This window comes from Bubalus bubalis, chromosome 4 (assembly GCF_019923935.1).
Source record: "Bubalus bubalis isolate 160015118507 breed Murrah chromosome 4, NDDB_SH_1, whole genome shotgun sequence".
NCBI lineage: Eukaryota > Metazoa > Chordata > Mammalia > Artiodactyla > Bovidae > Bubalus > Bubalus bubalis.
Genome location: NC_059160.1, coordinates 60,650,839 through 60,662,739, shown reverse-complemented (window position 1 = coordinate 60,662,739; position 11,901 = coordinate 60,650,839). Strand labels below are relative to the sequence as shown.

The window sequence follows — 11,901 nt, the reverse complement described above, 5'->3', positions numbered from 1 at the left end:
AAGACTTTCTCTGCATCTATTGAGATAATCATATGGTTTTTATTTTTCAATTTGTTAATGAGGTGTATTACATTGATTGCTTTGTGGATACTGAAGAATCCTTGCATCCCTGGGATAAAGCCCACTTGGTCATGGTGTAGGATATTTTAGAACTAATCAATGAATATAGTAAAGTTGCAGGATATAAAATCAACACACAGAAATCCCTTGCATTCCTATACACTAATAATGAAAAAATAGAAAGAGAAATTAAGGAAACAATTCCATTCACCATTGCAACGAAAAGAATAAAATACTTAGGAATATATCTACCTAAAGAAACTAAAGACCTTATATATAGAAAACAATAAAACAGTGGTGAAAGAAATCAAAGAGGACACAAATAGATGCAGAAATATACCATGTGCATGGATTGGAAGAATCAATATAGTAAAAATGAGTATACTACCCAAAGCAATTTATAGATTCAATGCAATCCCTATCAAGCTACCAACGGTATTCTTCACAGAGCTAGAACAAATAATTTCACAATTTGTATGGAAATACAGAAAACCTCGAATAGCCAAAGCAATCTTGAGAAAGAAGGATGGAACTGGAGGAATCAACCTGCCTGACTTCAGGCTCTACTACAAAGCCACAGTCATCAAGACAGTATGGTATTGGCACAAAGACAGAAATATAGATCAATGGAACAAAATAGAAGGCCCAGAGATAAATCCACACACATATGGACACCTTATCTTTGACAAAGGAGGCAAGAATATACAATGGATTAAAGACAATCTCTTTAACAAGTGGTGCTGGGAAAACTGGTCAACCACTTATAAAATAATGAAACTAGAACACTTTCTAACACCATACACAAAAATAAACTCAAAATGGATTAAAGATCTAAATGTAAGACCAGAAACTATGAAACTCCTAGAGGAGAACATAGGCAAAACACTCTCCGCCATACATCACAGCAGGATCCTCTATGACCCACCTCCCAGAATACTGGAAATAAAAGCAAAAATAAACAAATGGGACCTAATTAAACTTAAAAGCTTCTGCACATCAAAGGAAACTATAAGCAAGGTGAAAAGACACCCTTCAGAATGGGAGAAGATAATAGCAAATGAAGCAACTGACAAACAACTAATCTCGAGAATATACAAGCAACTCCTACAGCTCAACTCCAGAAAAATAAATGACCCAATCAAAAAATGGGCCAAAGAACTAAATAGACATTTCTCCAAAGAAGACATACAGATGGCTAACAAACACATGAAAAGATGCTCAACATCACTCATTATCAGAGAAATGCAAATCAAAACCACTATGAGGTACCATTTCACGCCAGTCAGAATGGCTGTGATCCAAAAGTCTACTAGTAATAAATGCTGGAGAGGGTGTGGAGAAAAGAGAACCCTCTTACACTGCTGGTGGGAATGCAAACTAGTACAGCCACTATGGAGAACAGTGTGGAGATTCCTTAAAAAACTGGAAATAGAACTGCCTTATGATTCAGCAATCCCACTGCTGGTCATACACACTAAGGAAATCAGAATTGAAAGAGACACGTGCACCCCAATGTTCATCGCAACACTGTTTATAATAGCCAGGACATGGAAGCAACCTAGATGTCCATCAGCAGATGAAAGGATAAGAAAGCTGTGGTACATATACACAATGGAGTATTATTCAGTCATTATAAAGAATACATTAGAATCAGTTCTAATGAGGTGCATGACAATGGAGCCTATTATACAGAGTGAAGTGAGCCAGAAAGAAAAACACCAATACAGAATACTATCTTGAGAAATTTGTATGCAGGTCAGGAAGCAACAGTTAGAACTGGACATGGAACAACAGACTGGTTCCAAATAGGAAAAGGAGTACGTCAAGGCTGTATATTGTCACCCTGCTTATTTAACTTCTATGCAAAGTACATCATGAGAAACACTGGACTGGAAGAAACACAAGCTGGAATCAAGATTGCCGGGAGAAATATCATTAACCTCAGATATGCAGATGACACCACCCTTATGGCAGAAAGTGAAGAGGAACTCAAAAGCCTCTTGATGAAAGTGAAAGTGGAGAGTGAAAAAGTTGGCTTAAAGCTCAACATTCAGAAAACGAAGATCATGGCATCCGGTCCCACCACTTCATGGGAAATAGATGGGGAAACAGTGGAAACAGTGTCAGACTTTATTTTTTTGGGCTCCAAAATCACTGTAGATGGTGACTGCAGCCATGAAATTAAAACACGCTTACTCCTTGAAAGGAAAGTTATGACCAACCTAGATAGCATATTTAAAAGCAGAAACATTACTTTGCCAACAAAGGTTCGTCTAGTCAAGGCTATGGTTTTTCCTGTGGTCATGCATGGATGTGAGAGTTGGACTGTGAAGAAGGCTGAGCACCGAAGAATTGATGCTTTTGAACTGTGGTGTAGGAGAAGACTCTTGAGAGTCCCTTGGACTGCAAGGAGATCCAACCAGTCCATTCTGAAGGAGATCAGCCCTGGGATTTCGTTGGAAGGAATGATGCTAAAGCTGAAACTCCAGTACTTTGGCCACCTCATGCAAAGAATTTACTCATTGGAGAAGACTCTGATGCTGGGAGGGATTGAGGGCAAGAGGAGAAGGGGACGACAGAGGATGAGATGGCTGGATGGCATCACTGACTCAATGGACGTGAGTCTGGGTGAACTTCGGAAGCTGGTGATGGACAGAGAGGCCTGGCATGCTGCGATTCATGTGGTCGCAAAGAGTCAGACACAACTTAGCAACTGATCTGATCTGATCTGATCTGATGGGACCAGATACCATGATCTTTGTTTTCTGAATGTTGAGCTTTAAGCCAACTTTTTCACTCTCCACTTTCACTTTCATCAAGAGGCTTTTTAGTTCCTCTTCACTTTCTGCCATAAGGGTGGTGTCATCTGCATATCTGAGGTTATTGAGATTTCTCCCCAAAATCTTGATTCCATCTTGTGCTTCTTCCAGCCCAGTGTTTCTCATGATGTACTCTGCATAAAAGTTAAATAAGCAGGGTGACAATATACAGCCTTGACGTACTCCTTTTCCTATTTGGAACCAGTCTGTTGTTCCATGTCCAGTTCTAACAGTTGCTTCCTGACCTGCATATAGATATCTCAAGAGGCAGGTCAGGTGATCTGGTATTCCCATCTCTTTCAGAATTTTCCACAGTTTATTGTGATCCCCACAGTCAAAGGCTTTGGCATAGTCAATAAAGCAGAAATAGATGTTTTTTCTGGAACTCTCTTCCTTTTTTCTTGATCCAGTGGATGTTGGCAATTTGATCTCTGATTCCTCTGCCTTTTCTAAAACCAGCTTGAACATCTGGAAGTTCACGGTTCATGTATTGCTGAAGCCTGGCTTGGAGAATTTTGAGCATTACTTTACTAGTGTGTGCTGCTAATGCTGCTAAGTCACTTCAGTCGTGTCCATCTCTGTGCGACCCCATAGACGGCAGCCATCCCAGGCTCCGCCATCCCTGGGATTCTCCAGGCAAGAACACTGGAGTGGGTTGCCATTTCCTTCTCCAGTGCATAAAAGTGAAAAGTGAAAGTGAAGTTTCTCAGTCGTGTCGTACTCCTAGCGACCCCTTGGACTGCAGCCTACCAGGCTCCTCCGTCCATGGGATTTGCCAGGCAAGAGTACTGGAGTGGGTTGCCATTGCCTTCTCCGAGCGTGTGAGATGAGTGCAATTGTGCAGTAGTTTGAGCATTCTTTGGCATTGCCTTTCTTTGGGATTGGAATGAAAACTGCCTTTTTCCAGTCCTGTGGCCACTGCTGAGTTTTCCAAATTTGCTGGCATATTGAGTACAGCACTTTCACAGCATCATCTTTCAGGATTTGAAATAGCTCAACTGGCATTCCATCACCTCCACTAGCTTTGTTCTTAGTGATGCTTTCTAAGGCCCACTCGACTTCACATTCCAGGCTGTCTGGCTCTAGGTCAGTGATCACACCGTCGTGATTATCTTGGTCATGAAGATCTTTTTTATAAAGTTCTTCTGTGTATTCCTGCCACCTATTCTTAATATCTTTTGCTTCTGCTTCTGCTTTGGTGGTGGTGTTTTAGTCATTAATTTGTGTCTGACTCTCATGACCCATGGACTTGTAGCCCACCAGGCTTGTCTGTCCATTTCCAGGCATGAATTCTGGAGTGGGTTACCATTTCCTTCTCAAGAGGATCTTCCTGACCCACATCCCCTGCATCGTAGGCAGATTCTTTACTGCTGAACCACCAAGGAAGCCCATGTATTTTATTTTCTTTTTTAAATTTATTTTAATTTGAGGCTAATTACTTTACAATATTGTGGTTGTTTTTGCCATACATTCACATGAATCAGCCATGAGTGTACATGTGTTCTCCATCCTGACCCTCCCTCCCCCCTCCCTCCCTATCCCATCCTTCAGGGTCATCCCAGTGCACCAGTCCTGAACACCCTGTCTCATACATAGAACCTGGACTGGCAATCTATTTCACATATGATAATATACATGTTTCAATACTATTCTCTCAAATCATCCCACCCTCACCTTCTCCCATAGAGTCCAAAAGTCTGTTCTTTACATCTGTGTCTCTTTTGCTGTCTTGCATATAGGGTCATCGTTACCATCTTTCTAAATTCCATATATATGCGTTAATATACTGCATTGGTGTTTTTCTTTTTCTTTTTTTAAATATAAATTTAATTTATTTTAATTGGAGGCTAATTACTTTGCAATATTGTATTAGTTTTGCCATACATTGACTTGAATCCACCATGACTGTACATGTTTTCCCCATCCTGAACCCCCCTCCCACCTCCCTCCCCATCCCATCCCTCTGGGTCATCCCAGTGCATCAGCCCTGAGCACCCTGTATCATGCATCAAACCTGGACTGGCGATTCATTTCACATATGGTATTTTACATGTTTCAATGCCATTTCCTAAATCATCCCACCCTCGCCCTCTCCCACAGAGTCCAAAAGACTGTTCTATACATCTGTGTCTCTTTTGCTGTCTCGTATACAGGGTTATTGTTACCATCTTTCTAAATTCAATATATATGCGTTAGTGTACTATATTGGTGTTTTTCTTTCTGGCTTACTTCACTCTGTATAATAGGCTCCAGTTTCATCCACCTCATTAGAACTGATTCAAATGTATTCTTTTTAATGGCTGAGTAATACTCATTGTGTACATGTGCCACAGCTTTCTTATCCATTTGTCTGTTGATGGACATCTAGTTTGCTTCCATGTCCTAGGGAAACCCATGTATATATGTGTGTGAGTGATATATGTGTGTGTGTGTGTGATGTGTAAACTTATATATGTTATATATATATGTATATACACACACACACATATACACACATTGTTTATATATATATATAAATTCACACTGTTCTCAAGTGTGCACAGAACATTTTTAAGGACAGATCACACACTAGACAAGAAAACAAGTCTCAGTATATTTAAGAAGACTGAAATCATATTAAGCATCTTTTCTGACTATAAGAGCATGAGACTAGAAATCAACCATGGGCTTCCCCAGTGGCTCAGTAGTAAAGAATCTGCCTGCAGTGAAGGAGATACAGGAGATGTGGGTTCAATCCCTGGGTCAAGAAGATCCCCTGGAGTAGGACATCGCAACCCACTCCAGTATTCTTGCTGGGAAAAAAATGCCATAGACAGAGGGGTTTGGCAGGCTAAAGTACATAGGGTCACAAAGAGTCAGACACAACTAAAGTGCCTGAGCATGCATGCATGCAGAAATCAGCTATAAGAAAAAAACTACAAAAACATGTGGAGATGAAGCAATATGCTACTAAATAACCAATGAGTCAGTGCAGAAATCAAGAGGAAATCAAAAGTAACTAGAGACAAATGAAAATGAGAATCAGTGATTCAAATTATGGGAAGCAGGAAAAGAAGTCCCAAGAGGGACATTTATAATGGTACAATCCTACCTCTGGAAGAAAGAAAAATCTCAAATAAACAATCTAATCTCATATCTAAAGGAACAGTGAAAAAAAAAAAAAAAAGAAAGAAGAAATATAAATTAAGACCAGTACAAAGTTAGTAGTAAGAAAGAAATAATAAGGATTAGAACAGAAATAAATAAAATCAAGACAAACAAACAATAGAAAGACCAACAAAACAAAGATCAGTTATTTGCAAAGATAAACAAAATTGATAAACTTTTAGCCAGACTCATCAGGAAAAAAAGAGAGAGAGAGAGTGAACTCAAATATATAAAATCAGAAGCAAGAGAAGAAATTTCAAACCACAGAAACACAAAAAATATTGTGCTCACTGCAAGTTGTGTCTGACTCTTTGTGATCCTTTGAACTGTAGTCTGTGAGACTCCTCTGTCTGTGGTATTCTCCAGGCAAGAATGCTGAGTGGGTTGCCATGCCCTCTTTCAGGGGATCTTCCTGACCCAGGGATTGAACCCACATCTCCTGTGTCTCCTACACTGCAGGCAGAATCTTTACCTGCTGAGTCATTGGGGAAGCCCCACAAAGAATGATAAAACATTAATAAGAACAGTCATGCCAATAAAATGAGCAAATTCTTAGAAATGTATAATCTCCTAAGACCGAATCAAGAAGAAATAGAAAAAATGAACAGACTTATTGTCAGTAACTTTAATCAGTAATAGCAACCTCCCAACAAACAGAAGTCCAGACCAGACAGCCTCACAGGTGAATAATATCAAACATTTTGAGGAGAGTTAACACCTATCCTCCTCAAACTATTCTAAAAATTGAAGAAGAAAAAACAACTTTCACATTCATTCTATGATGCCAACATCACCCTGATGACAAAACCAGACATGACACTACAACCAAGATAAAGGTCAACATCACTGTTGAACAAGATGCAAAAATGCTCAACAATATATTAATAACAAAAAAAATCAAGAATGTATTAAAAGTATTACACACCATCTTCAAGTGGGATTTACCCCCAGGATGCAAGGATGAGTCAGTGTTACCAATTCAGTGTGATAGCCTCATTACTAATTGATGATAAAAGTTATATGATCATCTCACTAGATGCACAAAAATCTTTTGACATGATTCAACTTCCACTGTCACGGAAATGATCAACAATGAAGATCCAGATGGATCATATCTCAACTAATAAAGGGTATATATATTATATATGTGTGTGTGTAGGTGTGTGTAAAACAACTCCCAACCAACCTTATGCTTAACAATGAAAAGTTGAAGGTACTTCTTCTAAATTAGGAATAAGCAAGATGATCAGACAAGGAAAAGAAAAATAATCCAAATTGGAAAGAAAGAAAGAAACTGTCAATGCTTGCAAATGGTATGTTACTATACACAGTCAATCCTAAAGTTGCAAAAAAAAAAAAAAAAGTAACTATTAGACTTCATAAATGAATTCAGTAAAGTTATCAGATAAAAAGTTTATACAGAATTCTGTAGTTTTCTATACACTTAACCATGAACAAGAGATTTTAAGAAAAATACAATTCATAATTGCATCAAAAATAATAAAGTATCTAGGTTTAAATTTAAGGAGATAAGAGATCTGAACTTGGAAAAATGTAAGACATTGATGGAAAAAATTGACAATAACACAGAAAGATACACCATACTCATGGATTGGAAGAATTAGTATTGTTAAAATGACCATACTAAGCAAGGCAACCTACAGATCCAATGCAATCCCCAATAAAATGCTAATTGTATATTTAAAGAGAAACTACAGAACTACAGCAGAACTATAGTTCTAAAATTTTTATGGAAACACATGAATAAAAATTCCCAAATAGCCAAAACTGTCTTGCAAGAAGGTCAAAACTGGAAATATCTTGAGCCTTTATTTCATACTATACTACAAAGCTAACTAATCAAAGACAGTAGAGTAGTGGCACAACAGACACATAGATCAATGGAACAGAATAGAGATCCCATAAGTAAATCCAGGTTTCCTGTCAATTAATCTACAATAAAGTAGGTAAGAAAAAACAATGGGGAAAAGGCAGGTTCTTCAATACATGGTGTTCAGAAGAAACCCGCATAGCTACATGCAAAAGAATCAAATTGGTTTATTTTCTCATACCATATACAAAAATAAACTCAAATTGGATTTAAAACTTAAAATAGGATCTGAAACCATGAAACTCTTAGAAGAAACCATAGACAGTATGTTCTTTAACATCAGTCTTAGCAGTATTTTTTTCAATCTGTTTCCTCTGGCAAGAGTAACAGAAGTAAAAAACAAATGGGACTGCATCAAGCCAAAAATCTTTTGCAGGGTGAAGGAAACTGTAAACATAATGAAAGGGTAGCCTACTGAATAGGAGAAAATATTTGCAAACAAAATATCTGATAAAATGCCACTCAACTTCAAAAAAACAAAACAAACAAAACTACAACCTGATTAAAAAACAGGCAGAGGATCTGAATAGCCATTTTTCCAAAAAATATACAGATGACCAACAGGCCTTCAGTTCAGTCACTCAGTCGTGTACGACTCTTTGCGACCCCATGAATCATAGCACGCCAGGCCTCCCTGTCCATCACCAGCTCCCAGAGTTTACACAAACTCATGTCCATCAAGTCGGAGATGCCATACAGCCATCTCATCCTCTGTCGTCCCCTTCTCCTCCTGCTCCCAATCCCTTCCAGCATCAGTCTTTTCCAATGAGTCAACTCATCGCATGAGCTGGCCAAAGTATTGGAGTTTCAGCTTTAGCATCAGTCCTTCCAATGAACACTCAGGACTGATCTCCTTCAGAATGGACTGGTTGGATCTCCTTGCAGTCAACAGGCCTTAACTAACCTTATTTAGTGTTTTCCTGTTTAAAATATCCAATCAACCTTCTCTTCCTAAACTGATTAAGCTTTTACTAATACTGAATTATAATAAAAGAGAAGCTCTGGTCCCACATCATTTTTGCTATATATACACTTACAAAAACCCAGAAAAATTCTAAATGTAATTTTTAATTTAAAAACTGGATTTCAAAAAATAATATTAAAATTAACTGATAAAAATATTTTAGAAAAATGACACTCTTATCAAGTTGGGCTTACTAAATAGAGTAGTATGTCTCTGATTTTAATGTAGTCTTTTAGTCACACTGCAGTTTTAAAGGAATTTTTAAATAGAGATCCTAATCTCAAAAGTACTTTTGCTAAAGATATAAAGTTAATCGTATGAATGTTATCTTTCCCTTCAGTATATTTTTTAACTGTTTGGTATTTAAATATAGGAGAACAGCATTAGCAACCATAATCTGTCTTTGAATTTGTGATTTAGAGGGCATTTGTCATATCCTGAAACATAGCTATATCAAGATATATAGGTAATAATTTCAAGTGAATTTTTCTTTTTCCCTTGTTATTGACTATTATTAGACTATTTGTTTGTACCTAAGGTTACTTCTGTCCTCATGGACAATAGCCCAAGAGTCTTCACTTATGGCATCATAATTGACTTTACGATTACTCCTCTCCCAATGGAATCCATCACAGAGGATGAGCAAAAATTCAATACTGAAATATCGTGAGGAAGGTTTCTCAGGCTTTAAATAACTAACACCATCATAAACATCACTACCCATACTCTAGCTCATGATCATGGATTCTGGACGATGCAAGTTGCGATGGTCTTTAAATATCCATGGTTACCCAAGTATATTTATCTTAAAAAACCTAAGGCTTAACAGAATTCGGGATAGGAATTTCCCTTTATGTATATCAATGAAGTTTACTTGCATTATCTAAACAGTGAGATCTCTTGAAGTGATGGAGCCTTGGTAGAAAGTCATTCACTGCAGTGTAAGGATTGGAATATTCACTACCTTCTTTCTCTGCCTCAAAAAGAGGTTTAAATGACTGTGATATATTTTAAATGACTGTTAATGGAAATGAAATATTTACAATGAGGCAATAAAAATGTATATATTGGGAGAATGGCTTTGACCTGAGAAAAGGACAATATTTGAAAATTCCATTAGAGAACTTTATCTTCACTTAGTGATTTTTGGATGTTATTAATTATGCCAATAATGTCTATTATATTGTATTTTCAAAGATGGCCTACATAAATAAGGAAAATGAAACATACTGAGCTAAAATAAGGTAAAAATATTTTCAACTTATTTACTACTGTCATGTAATGAATCAAACACTAACTTCGTTCTCATGAGGGCTGTAAACACTATCATATAGATTACATTGGAGAAGGAAATGGTAACCCACTCCAGTGTTCTTGCCTGCAGAATCCTATGGATGGGGGAGCCTGGTAGGAGGCCGTCTATGGGATCGCACAGAGTGAGACACGACTGAGCAGCAGTAGCATAGATTACATGAGATACTTCTATTTTAGATAATGTGCATACTACAATTTTAGATGAAGAAAGCCTCTAGCTATAAATATATTAAGAATAGAAATTTAGAATGTGAGTGATTTTAGGCAATAAAATAGGCTAATTTCTTGCCGAAATCCCTGCCAATTATGATTTAAATAAAATAACCAAAGAACATCTTTCACTGCTTAATAGAATAACAGTTTAAGAAGACTAATGACATCTACTTCAAATTCTTGCATCTTCCTGACATTAAAGTTGTTTTGTATGCAATATCTTATTAAGCAGTAAATAATTTAATTCTCCATTTAAGAAAGTATTAATAGCACTAGAATCAAAGCCACAGTTTCATTTATTTTGCCTTGTGCCTCTCAGCAGATTTCTGCCATGGGTGACAGGGAAACAAGCAACCACTCAGAAGTGACTGAGTTCATTCTTGTCGGCTTCAGGGTCCGCCCAGAGTTCCACATCCTCCTCTTCCTGCTTTTTCTGCTTGTCTATGCCATGATCCTTCTAGGGAACGTTGGCATGATGATCATTATTATGACTGATCCCCGGCTGAACACACCAATGTATTTCTTCCTAGGCAACCTCTCCTTCGTTGATCTCTTCTATTCATCTGTTATTGCACCCAAGGCTATGATCAACTTCTGGTCTGAGAGCAAGTCCATCTCCTATGCAGGCTGTGTGACCCAGCTGTTTCTCTTTGCCCTCTTTATTGTGACCGAGGGGTTTCTCCTGGCAGTCATGGCTTATGACCGCTTCATTGCCATCTGCAACCCACTCCTCTATTCTGTCCAAATGTCAACACATCTCTGTGTTCAGTTGGTGGCTGGTTCCTATTTTTTTGGCTGTATCAGCTCAGTTCTTCAGACCATCATGACATTTACTTTATCCTTTTGTGCTTCTCGAAACATTGACCATTTTTACTGTGATGACCGTCCACTTCAGAGGATTGCTTGTTCTGATCTCTACATACATAAGATGGTATCCTTTTTCCTATGCACCATTATTATTTTGCCTACCATAATTGTCATTATTGTGTCTTATATATGTATTGTATCCACAGTTCTAAAAATACGCTCCACTGAGGGGCGAAAGAAAGTCTTCTCCACTTGCAGCTCTCACCTGGGAGTCGTGAGTGTACTGTATGGTGCCATCATCTTTATGTATTTCATCCCTGACAGATTTCCTGAGCTGAGTAAAGTGGCCTCCTTGTGTTACACCCTGGTTACTCCCATGTTGAATCCTTTGATTTATTCCCTGAGAAACAAAGATGTCAAAGAAGCTCTGAGGAAGATCCTGGGGAAAAAACTATTTTTATTTAATTCTATATTAACTAAAAATAGAATTATGTAAATGTAATATTCTGAAAGTGCTGAGCTTTATAATAACTTAGAGAAGCACTGATTCAAATCTTTTTTTAATTTGTTCCCCATCCTGAACCCCCTCCCACCTCCCTCCCCGTACCATCCCTCTGGGTCCTCCCAGTGCACCAGCCCCAAGCATCCAGTATCCATGCATCGAACCTGGACTGGTGATTCATTTC

At 37.9% G+C, this 11,901-nt stretch overlaps 1 protein-coding gene across 1 annotated transcript; it reads left to right on the top strand.

Annotated features, from left to right (window-relative positions):
- Positions 1-10,676: 10,676 nt before the first annotated feature.
- Positions 10,677-11,691, top strand: LOC112584390 (olfactory receptor 9K2). The gene is given in 2 exon segments (XM_025282503.3): positions 10,677-11,659; positions 11,661-11,691. Coding segments are annotated over 2 exon segments (951 nt in total). The 5' UTR covers positions 10,677-10,739.
- The last annotated feature ends 210 nt before the right edge of the window (positions 11,692-11,901 follow it).